The sequence below is a fragment of the Biomphalaria glabrata genome, chromosome 6 (assembly GCF_947242115.1).
Source record: "Biomphalaria glabrata chromosome 6, xgBioGlab47.1, whole genome shotgun sequence".
Lineage (NCBI taxonomy): Eukaryota > Metazoa > Mollusca > Gastropoda > Planorbidae > Biomphalaria > Biomphalaria glabrata.
Genome location: NC_074716.1, coordinates 48580655 through 48600874, shown reverse-complemented (window position 1 = coordinate 48600874; position 20220 = coordinate 48580655). Strand labels below are relative to the sequence as shown.

At 33.0% G+C, this 20220-nt stretch overlaps 1 protein-coding gene across 12 annotated transcripts in view; it reads right to left on the bottom strand.

The window, feature by feature from the left end:
* Positions 1-1475: 1475 nt before the first annotated feature.
* Positions 1476-20220, bottom strand: part of LOC106056430 (receptor-type tyrosine-protein phosphatase eta-like) — a 75487-nt gene continuing 56742 nt past the window's right edge. For all 12 annotated transcript variants that reach the window (XM_056031529.1, XM_056031527.1, XM_056031525.1 and 9 more), the window contains 12 exons: positions 17892-17959; positions 15403-15523; positions 15118-15177; positions 14497-14578; positions 13924-14020; positions 12807-12886; positions 12434-12568; positions 11898-12023; positions 10500-10651; positions 9240-9384; positions 7430-7631; positions 1476-6580 (listed from right to left, as the gene is read on the bottom strand). In XM_056031529.1, the coding sequence (XP_055887504.1) occupies positions 6522-6580; positions 7430-7631; positions 9240-9384; positions 10500-10651; positions 11898-12023; positions 12434-12568; positions 12807-12886; positions 13924-14020; positions 14497-14578; positions 15118-15177; positions 15403-15523; positions 17892-17959 (1327 nt within the window). In that variant the 3' untranslated portion in view covers positions 1476-6521. The remainder of the gene's footprint in view (positions 6581-7429; positions 7632-9239; positions 9385-10499; positions 10652-11897; positions 12024-12433; positions 12569-12806; positions 12887-13923; positions 14021-14496; positions 14579-15117; positions 15178-15402; positions 15524-17891; positions 17960-20220) is intronic.

The window sequence follows — 20220 nt, the reverse complement described above, 5'->3', positions numbered from 1 at the left end:
TATGGCGACATTTATGCACTACGCTAGACAAGCAGGGTTTCTGTCCAGGGCTTTTGCAAGACAGGATTTCAGCCTCTCAAGCCCTCACTCAAATGGAGTTTGGTGATGATAATGATGAACAATGCGATAATAATAAAATAAATCTCCATATCCTGTGGTATCAAGTCGTTAATCGAACTAACAATAGGCCTGCAACAGTATCAGCAACACTTTCAACACTAGCACGTCTGTTCTTTTTGTATCGACCAAGATAATGTTGTAGTTTTTTTATAGTTTGTGGTTAATATTTTCTGATATTCTTTCTAAAAATATTGAAACCTGCCTATTTACCTGCCTGAGCAGACCACTTCGGGAGCAGATTTTGAGTTTATATTTCCACACAAACTGTCTTTCTAACTTACCTTTACCTATCTCTAAGTCTTTTTCACCGTTGGGGCACCAAGCAAGATTTGTCGACCGTCTTTCTCCATTCCTCCCTGTCTTTTGCCTTGTAACATTGTTTAAAAAAGTTAAATAGGCCTATATGTTCCTAGCTTCAGATATTGCGCTTTACTTTGTAAATAAATAATAATTACAGCTTTTGTATAGCGTTACTTTCATGCTTATAGCATGCTCAGGGTGCTATGGCACAACCTCTTTTGTGGGTATCTGGGTGAAGGGTTTTCAGTGCTGCCTTTAGGCACTTAGTAAACACAACTCTGTTCGAGTCGGGTGTCGAAATTCGAGCCCCTTTCATAGGTAGCCAAGTTCAAGCGTACTTAGCCTCTCGACCACCCTATTCCCACTGTTATATCCATATTGTATGCACATAGATATAAAGTCGTGTTCTAAAACAAGTTTTTACATTCAGCTGCTTATATTAGGCCATAACAATAGGTATAGGTGACATGTCAAATTGTCTGTGTATATAAGTGAAGGTGTGAATAACAAACACCATTTATTATCTTGTTCATGCTAATCTAAATTCTTTTTAGAAATTAATATGTTTTGTTATGTCCCAAAGGTCTAGATTATATTACTTACATGTACACTGATTCTCTTTTGAAGCTTCTTCTTTTCTAGATCTAGTTACTTTTTTTTTTTTTTTACACATTGTCCTTAAAAGGAAAATGAGGATAAAGCCAAATGAAGACTATAGAATAAAACAAACAAACGCTTCACATTTAGCTCCTTTAAATTAACACCATTGCTTGATTCTGAGAGTGCAGATTCTTGAGGGGATAGGGTGGTTGAGTTGCAAAGTCCCTGGTTCAAATCCTGGGATTTTTTTTAATAAGGGGATCTTTAAGGCATCTAATAGATACCTGACATTAGTTGGGGAAAAGTAAAGATAGTTGGTCGTTGTGCTTGGCCACATGACACCCTCGCTAGCTGTCAGCCACAGAAACATGCTTTTTTTCATCACCTGCCCTATAGATCTCAAGGTCTGAAAGGGAAACTTAAAGGTACATGGAGAAATAAAAGACAGTCAAAACTTTGATAAGATGTTTTTACAAAAATAGTTTATTATCTTAGTAAATATTATGATCTAAATAAATAGAAAAAAATGACAGACACTAAATCAGGAATACAATTACATTTTCAATAAGTAGATGTGCTATACAATAAGTAAGTTTGAATACTTCACAATTCCAACAAGGCTCCATCACAGTGTTACTGGAAGAAACTGGTATTATACAACACATCCATGTAAGTATTTCAATCTAAAGCATCCCTGTAAGAACCTAAGTCTATAAATAGCCAACAAATGGACTCTTTTATTCTATTTTAGTCTCAATCCCGGATACTTTGATTTCTAATTTTTTTTCTTTTCACATTATTTATATACTGGGGGCTGACATAAAAGTTTGATTTGAGAACATCACGTAATAAACTCTTAGGTAGTCGTAGTTGGGGGAGGAAGGTACTTGGGAAGCTGTTCTGATCGATAAATCATGTACTAAGTTCCAGATTAATTAACAGCTTTTTTTTTTAAAGGTAACAGATGAACTAAAAACCTGGCAGGTGTCCAAATTAAAAAAATTATAAAGAAAATATTATGATGTCTGATTAATGATACCAGTGATGCTAAATAAGAATGTAATTTATTATTTTTTTTGTTAAATATGTTTTCAAAGTATTTTGTTTCCTCTTTTACTTATTCATATGGACAATAATGTGTATGTACATGATACATATATAAGTTATAACAGAAATAATAATGAAGTCTAGTCTAAAAAATATTGAAACAAAAACGTATTTAAGGTTAAATAAAAAAAAAAAAAAAGCATTTAAAAAGCTAAAACTAAGTAAATAAAACTGACAAGTAATTAACTAATTTCAATTCATTTCAGAATCAACAAAAAAATGATTTAAGAAAAAGAAAAGCTTGCTACGTAATATAAAATGTTATTTAAATGAATTAGATGAAATAATGATGTTATGTAAAATTGAGATTTGGTTTTACAATGATTGAAAACAAAAAGTGTGTAAATAGATGGCCAGCTAAAAAAAAAATTATTTTGTGCAGCTTTAGCCTAAAGTCTCTGAAACCAAAACTATAAACAAAAAATAATGGGTGATAATGAAGATTCATAAGCATCAAGGTGTATAAGTTGATCAAACAAAAATATAAAGTTCAGATCCTGATACTGTGATAACATTTTCATTGCATCAATAGTTAAACAACAGAATGATTCATATTTCATCAAATAAATGATTCAGAAAACATTTTGGTATAACCACTCATCACCTTAGTTTTAAAACACTTTGTAAATGAATATACAAGGCTTCTTGTTATTCGATTCTTAAGAGGTAACAATAGAGTTGTAAAATATTTTTTTTTTACTTTAGCACAAAAGAAAAATGGAATGCTTTTTAAAACTTTTTTTTTTGTTGTATAATCGTTTTCCACTGTTTTTCTTGGATTGAAAACAATAAACAGTCAAATACAAATTATAGCACTTGTGTATACATTGTATTGTTACTGTAGTCTTAATAGAGCAAACCCAGTGCTATTAGAACCATCTGCTAAATTATGTATACTCAACTATTATAAAGACTTGGGCTTGTTGAGGGCAACCAACATTACATTCACTTTAATTCACTGGTAAATCTTTCATAGCTACAATAATAAAAGTGCTCCTTTAGTATACACTGTAGATTCATTGACTATAGGCCTATAAAGAACAAACAAGTAATTTTACACCAATGTCCTCACAAGGAAAGAAACTTTTATAAAAAAAAAAAAAACTCCAGGTGCATGTGTAATCATCTTAGATGCAGAAATCCTTAACACATAATACACGAGCTTAACAAAAAAAGTTGCACAGTTATTTCACATACAATTTTGGTACATAATAATATAATATACAACAATATTTACATGACATCAATATATGAACAAAAAAAAAATTCTTAAGATAAAAATGAAAAAAAAAAAAACAACAACATTTTGATTGCGTGCATGTTTCACATGTTCACTATAAAACACAGCCATTTATCGATCAATTCGTTTCACTTCATCAAACATGTTCAACAAAACACCAGTGATGAGGATTGAACATTGTAAAGATTCTTTTAGTATGTACAGACAAGAGCTAGGGTACAGATAATGCTTAGGAGAAAATACGAAATGAGAAAATCATGACTTGCAAAGTAAGGACCACACTAAAAGAGAGTTTCTTTTCTGGGTGATGTTTTCTTATTATGGTGCATAATTAGATGTGGTTACAAAGAGAGTTGCTGCAAACTTGTGAGACTTATTTTAAATCAACAAAATTGAATCATTTATATTTCAGCTGCTGTAAATGACTTAAAAAGCAGTTTTAAAAAATATGGTTAGTGGTAATATTTGTTAGTAAAACAAATACTGTCTTATTGTAGAAGCTATTAAATAATAGGATAAGGCTGATTAGGGTTCAATTTCCAAATTGTACTTAGGGCTAATGACTTGGAAGTATATATTCTTATTCTTACCAAGGACTAATAAGAGAAGAGTCTATTTACTTACATTAATCTTTACACTTTATAGATATCTATGGCTACTAAAACATACACATAATAGATTACAAGTTAGGGTTTAAAAACAACAACTCTCTAAATAGCCAGATCAAGATTAAGATCAACAATCAGATCTTGTATGATAGCTGCTAAACAACTACTACCCCCTTTCTACACATTTTGACAATCAAGAAGAAGTAAGAGTAAAAAAATAAAAAAAAAAACAATGACATCATCCACCAATCAAAATGAAATCAGCATCATTACTTGTATGTAATAATATAAACTAAGTTGACACAGCAACGAGATAACACACAAAAATGATTTATGCAAATGTTCTGCAAGAAGTCAAAGACTTTTCAAAGTTCTTTTCACAGCTTAAGGCAAATTGATGAACTTTGACCTGATAGACCAGCTATCATTGAAGGTGTTTACAGCCAACACACAGAAGGCAAGCACTGAGAGAAGTATACAGCCTGGGGGGGGGGGGGGGGGGGGATAAGATGTAACAATGGAAATCTATTTGGGAGTGTTTATGTGCAGAAAGGACGAAATTTTAGGCCTTTTCCGTTAGAAAACTGTTTCCTGTAGCTCTACTTCAAGTAAATTACAACTTCTGGTTCAAGATGAGATAAAAAAAAAGACACCAGAGATTTTTGTCATTCCTTACTGTGCAACAGTAGTGTAGCTATGGATTTGGGGGTCTGGCGGGCTTGACCTCTTTTAGGGAGCCCCTGCATGTTCACATTCGACATCATGACATGAGATAATGGCGCTATATTTAATATTAAAAACAAATTTCGGACATGCATTTGGGAGCCCCCCACAAGTGGTGGCCAGGGGGGATTTTAAAATTCGGACTCCCCACCCAAGCTACGAAACTGGTGTACAGAGGTGAACAGATAGTGCTAAATTAGATTGTGGGGTGTACCTGGCAGTGCTAAGAATCCAAGATGTACACATGAAAAATGTGCTCAATACTTTGCAGTATTTGTAATTAAATGTTGCATGAAAAATAAATTTCAGTTTTTTTTTTACAAAGAGAAGGAAAAAAAAGAGGATATACTCAGATCTAAAGATAGGCTGTATCTGTCCTTTACACCATGTCAAACTAATTACAAAATGTCTGCTTAAAACTATTCAAGTGAACACAGTGCTCTTTCAAAGAATCACAAGTTTAGAGAGAGTAGAGAACACTTCAATACAATAAAATACAAACATCAATAGAGCTGGAGTGTGTAAAGTTTAGCAAAAAAAAACATGTTCTGGTGTCTGTCTGCATAATCTGAATAGCTCTTAGGTGAACATTTGGTCCTAGACAGAATCTCGTTGATTGGACACTTAGTCTAAATGAGCATCCCAAATGTCTCCAATGTTAAAACTTACATCAATTCAACAAACAGCTATATGATTCAAGTCATATAAATCTACAGCAAAAAAGGTTCAAAAGCTAGTTTTTAGAATTCATTTTCATTTCTTTTACATGAACACAACAAAATGAAAAAAAAAAGATTAGATCAATACTGTAGTTATATCAATATCAAAATAGTTGCATTATTGGGGGAATGTTATTTAAATGCTAAATATTTTTTCAATGGAATAGAGAACAACACTGCAGAAGTTGGAATGTTTTTTTCTTTTAGACTTAAAGAGTAACAATTATGGTTTGTACAGGCTTATTGGTTAATGTCTTTGAAACAGTAATCTCAAGCGAGATTTTCAGAATGTTAGGTCCAAACATTGGGAATGGAAGACAGAATTAAAAGGCATGAAACATTGCAAAAGTTGGAACAGCTTACAATAGGGTGCATATAAACAATATAACCCATAGGCAGGTACCACAACATTAAGTTGCATTCAAATGTATTACAGTAACAACTTCATATTATGTAGAGAAAGATAAATATTGTAACAATATACAATATTTTAAATAAGTGAAGATGCTTTGGATTTGCAATGTCAACACAACACAGCAAAAATAATGTACACACGCGAAAACATGTTTGCTGGCTTGATGATTAACTTAACGAGAAAGAAAATAATATTTGTTGGTCCAATAAAATGTTCTTATGTTTATTACAATAATAGCTTTTAAAAATTTCTTATGTAAATATAATTTACACATCTTAAAATAAAATGGTCAGGAAAATATAAAAAGAATATATACTTTACTTTTGTGCTTGTAAGTCTTTGCGATATAAAAAAGGTGTAAATATATATGAATACATATATTTAGATTTAAAGTGTAGCAGATGGGTCCAGTCAATGTACTTCATGTTTGAGTAACATATTTGCATAATAAAAGTTTAATTATGCTGTCACACATTATAAGGCGATGTTAACAATATAAAAAAAAATTAAGCGAAATCAAACAATATTCATTTGTTCTCAAAAACGATTGGGCACAGACTGGGATGAAGCTACGAGTCAACAAATGAGAATGTATGGACACAACAAAGCCAGAATTTTGTCTCTCTTTTGTCAGAAGAAAAAAAAAAGCACAAGTAAACACTGTCAGTATATCACATTAGCTGGAACTCTCACAAGACTGTGGTAGGCTGGTTTGTCTTGTTCAAGGTCAGGTTCTCATAATCAGACTCTACAGAAAAATGTAAAACCAAAACATATAAATATCATTACTAATTTCAGCACACAATATCTAGTCAGTAGTATCAAAGAATAAAAACATTATACAGCAAAGAAGTCTACATGTAACACAGTCAATAGTAGTCTGAAGACCAAATAAAGTCACCATAAGATAACATAGATATAGATATATAGAAAGCATAAAGGAATTTCTCTTTTGGCCACAATATCGCTAACCTTTAAAACATATTGTTATTTGGAGTCCACTTAAATAACTAGAAAGTAAATCCATAATTTATTTGTAGCAAATTGCTTATAATAGTCACTAAAAAGATTTTTTTTTAAAGTTTGATTATAATCCTGCTGGTGATTGCAAGGCAAATTGTAGAATTTCTGTCAAAAGCTGAAGTGGTTTCATAATATTGACTTTGTTTTTAGAGAATGAAAATAAGAAGTAGCTAGAATAGAAAATATTTTGAAATAACATGAAAAGGGGCATAGCTTCTGAACCAAGGGATCTCAGGTTTAAATCTTAGTGAAGATATTTTGAGTTTTGAATATAGAGCTTTTTTGGTTGCCCCTGAGTCAACCCAACTCTAGTGGGGGGAAAAGTTAAAGCGGTTGGCCCTCGTGCTGCTGGCGACATGTTACCCTTGTTAACCTTCAGCCAATGAAACACATATATTTACATCATCTGCCATATAGATAGTAAGGTCTGAAAAAAAAAAAGGGGGGGGGGGACTTTACTTTTTCAGAAACTAGTTAATTTCAGAGTAGAGATACAATTTATGCTGTTGGCCAGGGATTAAGAAAAACTGAAAAAGATAATATTTTCTAAAACAGACATTAAGATAGAGCTTACCGAAAGCCTTGTTATCGATTCCATTTTTCTCATTGATCACCTGAGTGTTAGCGTAGATGCTCTCTTCTGGAGCTTTGACCATGTTGGCATAGACGTCGTTTCCACCACCATTGCTGTAGAGATGTTCATTCTTCTCTTGTTCTATCTTAATCTTTCTGTCTATCACTTCATCAAGAGCATCAAATATAAAGATGTACTGGGTCTGAAATTTAGACATTAAAAACATTCTTTAGCTTCTTAGAAATGACTCACTGCTTCTAGGAAATGACTCATTGCTTCTTGGAAATGATTCATTGCTTCTTGGAAATGATTCATTGCTTCTTGGAAATGATTCATTGCTTCTAGGAAATGATTCATTGCGGAAATGATTCATTGCTTCTTGGAAATGATTCATTGCTTCTAGGAAATGATTCATTGCTTCTTGGAAATGATTCATTGCTTCTTGGAAATGATTCATTGCTTCTTGGAAATGATTCATTACCTCTTAGAAACTGACTACTTCTTAGAAATGACTGATTGCTTCTTGAAAATGATTCATTGCTTCTTGGAATTGACTCACTGTTTCTTAGAAATGACTCATTGCTTCTTAGAAATGATTAAAGAGTCTATAAAACTGAAATCACTTTACTCATCACAAAGAACAGAATCCGAAGAAAGTCAATAGAAAGAAAAAGCAACAAGACAAGTTTTCTGGTGGCTGAGACACAAAGAATTTTGAGAAACAACAAGAAGGGACTGGTCAGCAGTAATTTGTGGTGCCTAACATTCTAACAAATTTGTGACAAGGTGAAGAAGATGACCTTATAATTTTAAACTTCTGACATGTGTGGTGGATAAAAAAAAATTAAATATAAAAATAATTAGACAAATGTGTGTAACAGTTTTATGGTTTCATTTATTGTCCCAAGCGAGTAGACCGATAGCAGAAAGAATTGTGGGATGTTAGGCTGAAACCACTTGCCTACTTATCAAGGGGGCTTGATTTTGATTATCAGATTCCTAACTTGAGTTGAGTTTGCTGAGAGCCTAAAATTAACATGGAAACCTTCTTTCAGATACACACTCACCCCACATGTCCACAAAACAGTTTGAACTCTGGGTCACAGAGCATGCTAGGTGATAGATGCTCGATGAAAAGCTATTTAAAAAAATGTAAAAGAACCTAATCTAAAAAAAAAAAAAATAATTTTGAAAGCATATCTGTCAAAAAGCAAGCTTAGCTTACTACAATAAACACTAAATTTTACTGTGAAATGAATTCCCATGAAATAAATTAGCTCTTGAATGCTAATGAGAAAAATGATGACAGTCTTTGTTGTAAATCAATGTTGCTCAATCTATGACCTGTGGGCCATATCCAACCCAGGTCAAGGATATGAATGTTTTGCATATCCTTCAGGACAGGATGCAATGACACAGTCTAAAGTGGTTAAACTACTTGTCATTGTCCATGCGCAAAATCATATTAAACCACTGTTACATAAGATCTGAACGAAGTGGTTGTCTCCTTTCCATTAGAACTAAAACAGAAAGGTTTAAAAACTCCTTCATCCCACTGTCGGTCAGAGTGTTACAAGATCATCTGTCATCATCGAGAAGTTCATAGAAGTCTAATTCATAAAGCGCTGGTTATGTGTGCTGTGTGTTTCGTGTGTGAATGTTGTTCGCATTTGCATCTACTGTAGTTACCCTGAGGTTATCAATTGTAGTCAAACTGAATTTCCATTTGATTGGATCAATAAAAATTATCTTATCTTATATATAATTATACAGAGAATTCCAAAATTGTAAACTCATGATTTTGAATTACCTCTGCTTGAACCATCCGAGGTCTGGCTGCCCTCATTTTCATCACATAACTAAATACATCCACAGAGTCCAAGAGACTGTGTTTTTCAATATATTGCATGAAGTAGTCCAATGCAATGAAAGTTCCAGTCCTGCCAACACCAGCACTACAAAGAAAATAGAAACGAATCAGTTACAAATGTACAACAGCATAGCAATAAAAAAATTAATTATTAGTCTCATTTTAGGAAATAAGGAGTTAATTTCATGAGAAGGGGGGGGGGATGCCCATAATCTCCTCATATCCAGAGTTATCAAATCCTACTTTGCTTTAAAGTCGCCCATTAGGACAGAAACAGTTTGTCTGGGTATGTACCAAGGATCCTTTGCAATCTACTGTAGAACTGACCTATATTCTTCTCCTCACCATCATTTGTGGGGACATAGCATTTATTCTCTGCTTATTAGTTCTGAAAGTTGCTGCAATTAACCTGAGTTCATGGGCCTCCCATCTAATTAGTGACTTAAGTGCTTGGATTGATAACATAAGCTTTACTCCTTGTGTGTGTGGGGCATCAATCTCCCCAGGCCCAGAGTATAATAAGAGTGGTCCATACGTCATTCTAAGCTGTCCTGCTTGGGCTCATCTTGTTTCACTAAGGCCCATAACTGCTGCATTTCAGCTGTCACCTGCATTGATTTTCCACTTTCATACATGGTCCTCACATTCCATGCTCCTATGCATAATGGTTTCCTGGTCACTAGAGGGATATTTGGCATAGTGTCTTCCTTTCGGTTTTCACCACTATGCTTCATGATTCAACATGTATCAGAATTTTTAGTTCAACTCTGATCTTCGACTATGCAGAAGAGGGATGCATGGTCAAGAGGCTAAGTACGCTTGAACTTGGCTTGGCTACCTATGAAGGGGGCTTGAGGTTCGAGACCCTACTCTGGCAGAGTTGTGTTTACTGAGCGCCTAAAGGCGGCTCGGAAAACCTTCTCCCAGATACTTCCTCTGGTCCACAACTGAGATTGGACCACAGCGCTCTGAGCATGCTATGAGCATGAAAGTAGCACTATATAAAAGCTATATATTTATTTAATTATGCTTTTAAATATTCTATTCACTTTTCAAAACAGAAGAGTGATCAGTAGCATTGCAAAGTTGTCTTAGATTTCAATCTGATTATATGCCACATACCAATTTATCATCATTGCTCTCATCACCAATTACTTACAAAATAACAGTTACTTGGGAGTAGAAAACAATGACACCTACCTGCAATGAACTATTATAGGACCTGAGTTTGCAGGTGTGGCCTCCTGGCGCACCAACTGGGCAAACTCTAGCACATCACCAGTTGTTAAATTGGCACTGAAGTCCCACCAGCCAGGGAGGAAGAAGTGTGTCACTTTCCTTGTTTCAGAGCCCTAAACAAAATGTTTTGTCAAAATTGGATGTTACAAAAAAAAAAACTACTTATAAACCATCTCAGTATAACACTGCTTTATTTTTCATGTATCCAGGAAAAAGCAAATAATAATTCTATCTCAGGATTTCACATTTGTAGTTTAGTTTTGAATTTTTAAAATTATAATGACAGTTGGCATCAAAGCCAAACAGTACCGTGCCAAGAATTTATAATGACAACTATAATGACAGCTCTAAAAGAGTGTTCACTAATCTGTTCACTGTTTATAATATTGGCTAACAAGCTTTGACTTTACTGAAGAAAACAGTGTGCCAGATATGTGTGTGGGCAGGAAGAATACATCCACTTATTTTTCAAAACAGAATGAATAATTTAGAATACTTTTTAAACACAAATAGTCTGTATCTGTACAGTATTTCCTTACCTATTTATAGTCTGCAGAAGACAAATTACAAGCCAATGACTAATAGAAATTAGTCATTTATTAGAATTTGTGAAATATTGTAAAATTTGTGAGATTTTCTCGCTAAGCATAAAACTCCTGTCGCCTCAGCATGGCACCTCCGTGGAAAAGTCCTACCAGGGGGGAAGAGGATAGGCTAAGTAAGAAAGCAAACATGGCTCCCAGTGAGCTACCATTGTATGCTCTAGTGAGTATACCTGCTTGTGGTGGGGATGTGAAAAAGGCTCGCAACCAATCCGAAACCCCCATCAACCCGTTTCCCAATGGAGCCCATACACGTGGTGATGGTCCCCCCACGGGTGAGATGGGACAGTATAGGCATAAGAATAGCCCCCACGTGGGGCTTGGGCCTCCGGTCCCGCATGAAAGGAGGAATTCATGTCGAGGCCTGGAGGACAGTGCAACATGACAAGACGGGTGTGACTAGATGATCACCTAGTCGCCGGGGGCATCCTGACAGAGGAATCGGTGAAGAGCCAATTTCTCATCCTGGCCACCGGATAAACGCCTTTCCCAGGTCATATGGTTCATAAAAGGGATGTGCTCGTCTTTAACCATAAAAGGACATCTGATTTTTGGCTTGGCTACCTATTGAGGAGGCTTGAATCAGAATAGTATTTTCTTGAGCACCTATAGGCAGCAAGGAAACCTTCTCCCAAATACCCCTCCCCATTCCCCCACTGGTTTACAAAAGAGGATGGACATTAGCGCTCTAAGCCTGCTATAAGCATGAAAGGTGCGCTATATATATAATGATTAATTCTATTAGAATCCAACTTACTTTAGCAATTTTGAAATTCCTGATGATGTATTTGTTGAGCTGTGAGAAGTTGGTCATCTCAACTATTACATTCCCATAATTGATTGGTTCCCCTAAGTTCTCTGGCCAGTATAGGGTGACTTTTGGCTGTAAAAAATATTTTAGATATAAAGACTACTTATCCATATTAGAAAATGGTCCAATACACAACATCCAGAAATATATATTAAAATAAAACTTCATAGGAACAAACTTGATAAAGTAAGCCTTTCTCCAGAAGATTTGTCAGATTTGATTTTATTTACATTTAATGAGACATTTTAAACATACAATACCAAAAAAAAAAAAAAACTTAATGAGAAGTTTAAATAATCTTAAATCTAGAAAGAGAATCTTAAACATGATAATGAGTTTTACAAAATATGCTGGCTAATCCAATTAAAATACTGTTGTTTAGCACAGCGGAAGTTTCAAACAAATTTCTTAGTAATTATTCTAATACATCTTGGTATATTTTTTTGTCTTCTAGTTCTTGAGATGTACAATAAATTCCTTACTTTGCCTTGTTCAGTCAAGTCTGATAGCATGACAATAACTCTACACTTCTGCTCCCAAACCATTCTCCAGAAGTCAGGAACTGTGCTGTGCATTGGACCTTGTGTTGCTATGTACTCTCTGACAGAGTTATAGCCCTGTAGACAAACATCATAAGAATATTATCTAGTCACTTTCATGGTCTGTGTCTTTGTATAAATTAATAAGAGATATTTAAAAAATAAATAAATAGCTCATTTTATCTAAGACCAACATTTTTTTCAAAGCTTTATTTACACAACATTTTGGCTTTATATTATTGAAACAAGCAATAAACAAGTTAGCTATAAAAAAACAACATCAACCTAATCATTCTATTTAATATATCACACTAACAGGAATATAATTGGCATTTATAAAATCCATCGTCTCATCATCTTCTGGTTGGACCTCAAGCTTCACTCGGCTGCTGTCATCTGAAAATGATGGACGTCATCACAATTAATAATTAGAACATGCAAAGCTTAAATTACAAAAAAAATAAATTATACATTATCTAACTACAATTAAAGTAAAATGATGAAAAGCTTGAGTGAAATTCTAAATCTTACAGCACAAAACAAATGGTTAAGTTTATTAACTTAGAATCATCAGCTATCATGTAATTTGTGCAAAAATCTTCAAAACATAAAAAAACACAAGCTTAAAACTAATACTAAAAATTATTTGATAGATGGTAGCAATAATTGAGTCCAATAATGAGGAATGCAGTATTTCCCATGGCTACACAGCTCCAGCTGCGACCTACATCCAGTGCAAACAACTATTTTCCGCCAGTGGTTGATTTAGGTTTTCTTTTCACCATTTACATTTGTCCTCAGCAGTGGATTTTCTTTTGTAAGTGATCTCCAGCTGTCTCGATCCAAAAACCACACAACTAAATTAATTAATAGTAATTATGGCCAATGGGCAAGTAGACAGGTTGTCACCAAAAAGTGTTGAGAATTGGTTTTGCCAAATATTGACAACTTCCCCATCTTTCCATCTATGATGGTGGTAATGTTATTCTCTTACATCAGAATTGGGCAAAGGTGTATGTTTTAAAAAATAGATTTCTAACCTTTTCTAGAGGCCACTGTAGAAGTAAACTACTATTAGTTTGTACTATTTTTTCCATTATGTTCAGAGCTCAAAAACTAAAAATGTATTCTAAATTATATCAACATGTCCTTTGTCATGTTCAACATTATTGCTTACATGATCTTTCAAAACCATGTCCTTTAGTTTCTAACAAAAAAAAGTTGCATCAATATGCACTTCTGTGGAACCATTTTAAAACAAGGTGAAAAGGGCTGTTTCTATTACAAAAACTAAATGCACTGTGGTAAATCTAATTTCAGAGCAAGCATTATTGTGCTCAAATAGCTGTGGTGCCTAGTTCAGACTTACTGAAACTTCTTTCCTCAAGTTTTCTCCTAAAAAAAAACAGACACAAAACATTTGTTCTACTTACAAGGTAAAATATCCACATATCTGTTTTTCACCCTGTTGTTTTCTTTCTTGGCTTCATCACAGATGTTGGGCAATCTGCTGCTCAGTTTCTTAATGTCCTGGAAGTAAAATGGAAACATAAAAGGCCTGATAAAACTAAACAAATTTAATAATGGCTCTTTGAATGATAGTGAAGTTGTTAGTAGTTACTGTTTAATTCTTCAAAAAAAAAAAAAATTAAAAATAAAGGGTGTTGAATATAAATTTTCTATACCCATATTACATATCATGAAAGATCTTTGTAAAATAAAATACATAGGTTGTCAACACTGCTAACTTATAAAATCAAAATCAGACGATGACTACCCATGATTATATCGAGAGCAAACATAATACCTTAAGTTCTAGTATATTCCAGAGTACGTAAATAGTTTTTTTTGGGATGATGCATTATTAGTCACACTTTTTAATTTCCTAAAATTTGGGAATGAAGCTCTCTCAAAGTTCACCAAACATATTTTGCATATGTTAAGGTAAAGTAAAGTTAGTTGATCTCATTAAATAGGTTACCATTATTCAAAATGGTTAAGTTTACCTCAAATTCATCTTGAAACAATAGGTTGGAGTCTTTATGTAATTTCTTGACATGATCTTTAAATTCTGTAATCCTTACTGGTCTAAATAAAACAAAAAAAAGCTTTCTTAAATTTTTGCATTTTGATGTAAAAAAAATTATGTTTCTGATTAGTAAAGTAAAAATTTTTATTTACTATTTAAATAAATGCTAATGTCAAAGAACATTCATCAGAACTCTTTATGAAATGAATGATTTATCGACTCAATTGTTTTGTTGTTGTTCAACATTCCACAAACTTTAATCTACCTTCTTAAAAACCTGTTTTTCTTTTCAAATAAGTTTAGAAAAGGATATGGTAGGAACGCTCACTTTAAAGTAATATTACAGCAATCTTTTGTTTGGTGTAATGCACAAACATAGATAACAAAGATTATTATTATTTTTTGTACAGCAATAAGTAAATAAATAAGCTTAGCTTTTCCTTAATATATTTGTTGTATGCAGATGCCAACATTTTTATTATTTTAGTACATATTTTTTCCTGTTACCACCATCATCACCACTAGAAGAAAAAAAAAAAGAACACTATTAAAGTCTACAATGATGGTAAAAACAACAGGATATTATTCAGTGATTTACCTGTGTTCCTTTATATTTTCATCCCTTTTGATTAAATCCACATATGAACTAGAGGATGGCCTGTAGCAAGAATAAAGAGTTTGAAGATTATTAAATGTCTAAATGTTAAAGGAATACCTACTTTTTTTTTAATATCCCAAACAGAAATATTAATGTGAACGTTAATAAAACTAAATTGTTAGGATCCAAACAAAATTTTGTACCTTTTCAGAGCATTCTATTTGAGGCACATCTTAACCTTATTTGTTAATATTTCTATCTACGCTAACTACATAAAAACATCACCTTGCAGAATGAGGACGTCGTTTGAAGTATATGATTAGAAATACTACTGCAATGATAAGAGCCAATCCCAGGATACCTCCAACAACACCACCGACTATTGCTGGTGTATTATTTTCTTCAGCTGTTAAGAAATTAAAGATTAAGAGATTAGTGATTACCACAGCTATTGCAACTTCTATGGGGGCTTGGGAGAAATTACAATGTATATTTGAAATGTATTACTGAAATATTTACATCAGTAGTAGTTTAGCTTTAGTATGTTTTCAGTATATTCTTACTAGGAGTAAAAGAACCAGGAAAGAGGTGATCAATTCTAGACTAATAAGTACATTAATACTGATGCAACTAGACTATGTTAAGAAGATGTTGTTTTTTTGCAGTCACTTTTGTGAGAAAAACCTATGCACTTGTGGTCAAGAGAAAGTATTGAGCATACAAGTGCACAAAACAAATATTTCTACCATGAAAATGCAGAAAAACAATGTACATGAGTCAGTCATAACTGGGAATGTCTTAAAATACTGGAATATGAGCTGGGTGTGGCATGTTGTAAAGAGTGTGAATAAATGCTAGTACAGTATCTTGATTAAAAGCAAAAACCTGATCAGTTCGAGACTTTAAGTTAAATAATGGAACTCTGGACAGAGATGGAAATCACAATAAAGAGAGCTAAAGCATTGACCAGAGTGCAGACGATAATTTGGAGCTCAAATGGCTTCACCAGCCACATGAAAGAGGCACAGAACCCCAGTTCAAAGCCTTCAGACACCCTGGATGACAAAAGTGGTCATCATTGAACCACAATGAACAAGCTATATAAACATGCAGGGCTGGTCTTAGGCCATTGCAACCTATGCGGCTGCAGTGGGCCCCGCACTTACATAGGCCCCGCGCGATGCGAATTCTAGGTGTAAATTTTTAAATTAAAACATTTAACTTATTATTAAAGGGTTCCTGGAATTCTCCTGAAATTATAAAATATAAGAAAAAGTCATGAAAATGTCCTGAGATTATTAAAATCTTCTAAAAAACTGATGCAAATCTTAAAACAGACAAAATTGTCATTTCAATATATGGAAAACGCCAATCCTACCCGCGATTAAAAAAAAAAGGGATTGTCAACTTTCAGTTAATAAAAATGTAATAAGCCGAATTTTAACCACAACAAGAACTTAATTTACTTCAATAGTCACTAGCATACAAATATTGATCTAAATCTAAAACAAAAGCGATATATTTGCGAGTCGATAGTAAATCTAAAAGGCAGATCTGAATGTTTATCGGCTTTTTGTTGGAAAACTACTATCTACTGTAGATGGGTCGTAAAGTTAATTTGACAGTGATTTTATACTCTCTAAAGTATGAATAAAATGCAAATACGAATTTATTTTCTAATACAAATCTTAATTTTCACTTATTATCCTTATCACGACTAAAATTAGGCCCCGCGCAATCCATTTCGCATAGGGCCCCGCAACCTGTAGGACCGGCCCTGTAAACATGTTCTTAAGTATATAAGTAATCTGATAATTAGAACTGAAACAAAGGTAAGACTTGTAAAATCCAAATTTAGTCCAACTGTTATGCTGAACTGCACATCACGGTTAACCAATTGTGTGAAAACTGACCAGGTCAAGAGGTCACATCATGTAACCAGGTAACTAATGAGGATCAAAATTTGTGTTTGTGTAGATGACCAGATTCTTGCAGAACCCCTAGAAAAGATTTTTTTGGTAAACAAGTAGGTGAGGACAGAAAAATATAGAAACTTAGAGAAAAAGGTCAAGAATAATGTAACTATCTAGAAAAGTCTTTTGGAGAGACTCTAAAAGAAAAAGAAGGCTTGCTGAGGCACCTCCCAACCTCCATATGTTATGTTATTTTGAGAGACAAAAAGTTTAATTCATAGCATGAACAAAACAATTCTCAAAACTAATTTGTGCCACCAACAATGGAATACCAATGTTCAACTTGGATAAAACACCAGATCATACAAAAACTGCTTGAAATAAAAAAAAAAAAACAACAGTGGCAAAACAGAACCAGAAAAAGGTAGGATAACTTAAAAATATGAAAGATAGTTGCAGCTTTACTAATAGAGGAATAAAACTGTTTTTGCACTTAGCAAGAACCCCAGCCAATCTATTTTCCCTGTAAACATGCTAGACACTCAAGATACAGGTAAGAGGAAGGTTTATACAAATTATACAAGAATGTTTTTACTTAGCAACAGAGCAACTGTTGAAAAAAATTATCCCACAGCACTTTGCATATAAAAGCAGATTTTTTATATGTTTGATCATACAATATTCAGTATTGTCAGTATAAAATACAAATTACTTTAGATATAAGGTGGTTCTACACTTTATTTTACAAACTTCTTTTGAGTAAACAATCCATCCATGTAGCCTTGCCATAAAAAAATTAAAATGAGATGCTTGTGATGATATCAAATTAATACCATAGTGGGTAGATCAAGAATTTCTTACCATTAGTATGAAGACTTAGTGTAATACTATTACTACAATCTCCAGCAGTGCAGACTATCACTACAAAACTGAAAGAGATATAAAATCCAGTTTTCAGGAGATTAAGATAACAATGGATAGTAAAAGTATTTCTTCATCTATCTACATGGTCAGCTGTTGATGATATGCTTAAAAATAAATGTAAAAATTTTTAAAATTAGATATATCAAAATGAAAAATGATACACAATAATAAGGTCTTCAGATTATACATTCTTACCAAACCAGTCACTTGTAAATAAATCATTTGATACAATTTAAAATGAACACTGTGTACAATGCAAACATAAAAAGAATTATATTAACTCTTCAAGACCACAACGACGCTGTCAGCGTCCAGTCCCTTGAGCCGCAAAGCTGAAATGAAGCAACAAGTGTCTGATTACCTTTTTCTTGTTTACTACTTTTTCTTTTCTAATCCATGTTTTTAATCATTTGAATGGTTTATGGGAACGCTAGAGCGTCCATTTTCCTTCTGTAACATTGTGGATCTAAGCTATTTTTATAATTCTAAATATTTTTTAGCGTAAGTGACATGATTTTTTCATTTGTTTACATCATGGCTGTGAAGCCTTCTTGTTCTTCGTCTAGCTCTAGGCCTCCTTGCTGTTTTACTACTGATTAGGCCTAAATATCTTTTTAGATATGAAAAATAGTGACATAAGTGACTTAGAAAGTTGTCCTGCAAGCTCTGAAAGCAATTTTCAGCCTTCAGATTCAAGCGCGTCTGATAATGAATTAGATCTATAATTAAATATCCTTAGATCTAGTAATCAAATTGGGACATTATCTTATCTTATACATTGCCCAAGTTGGAATGATAAAGTCTCAAAGTCTAAATATTGATCAAGTTTAACAGTGTTATGTTTTTTCTGTAGATACTTTGATATAGTTTAATTTTTTTTTACACTAATAATGAATAAGGACTGCTGTGATATTCTTTTTTTCTTAGTTGAGTCCATTTTTATAAGAAATCAAATTTTTTTTTTCATCTCTGATATTACCTAATTTGTTTTTCCCATAGACTATATATATACAGGACAGCTAACACTAAGGGTAACTAAGCATAAGTTTCGTTCAACTCCAAAATGTGAGACGAGGTACTTCCGGTATAAACTTATTTTATGACATTCATGATGTCTGAATGATAATGCCAGCTTGGATAATATATATTTTTTCTCTTTTCATCACATTTGACAATTTCTTTTTACATTGTATACTTTAATATGAGTTAAATAAGCGATTAATGAAAGAGTCAATACAGTTTTGAGAGTGTCATTTATTACTTAGGTAGCCTATAGGCCTATAATGGGTGATAGAAGTTAAGTCTGTGAGTGAGTCAGTCTAAAAAAAAAATAACAATAGTGAGTCCCTGAGCCTACACACTGACATCTTTACCAACTTTTATTTACATCTAGATTCTATACCTATTTTTTTAAATTTATTTGTAGTTTTTTTTAAGATAGCATGCAGTATGTATTATATATATATATATTAATAGAAAATTAAGCCATTAAAAATTACAAGTAATCGTGTATTTATGGCTAATTGAAAAATATGCATAAAACTTTCAGCTCTGCAAGTTATTAATTTTTTAAACTAATTAAATCCTAAATAACATCCAATTATTCTTAAAGCCATAAAAAAATTGATTGTTCCAAATTTTTCTTCACCTAATAGAATTCTAGAATCATTGTTCCTACTTCAATAAAAGTAATTTTACACGTAGTAAACATGTAAACTTTGACCCAGACTTAGTGACCTATAGCTATAAACTATATCTACATATACGACCATACACACTACTATAATTTGTTTTTGAACAAAAGTGCTTAATGGGTTTTTAATTATATATATAAACTAGTTAGAACATTATCTATGTAAATGCTCTCTTTTTAAGTTGGTAAAAGATTTTGTTGTTATAAAAATCTGGCTATGTCTATCGCACTGTTACCAAAATTATGACTAAGAAATATTTTGAACGTAGTGTTTATCTTTATATGGTCTCTTTATATTGTAAACTAATTCACCAGAAGTCATTCTTCTAACACTACATGGCAACCAAGGACGCTTCGGTGTACGGGACTTATTTAATTGAAAAATATAGGCGTGGTGTGCACAGTTGGCAGTCCTATATATATATAGTCTATGGTTTTTCCAGTGACTATTTATTACACTGATGTATAAATTAAGTTGTAGTACATTCAATTTCCAACAAAATTTTATAACATGTCTATGTTTTAACAAACAAACAAAAAACAGTATGAAAATTTATAAATAGGCATATGTGA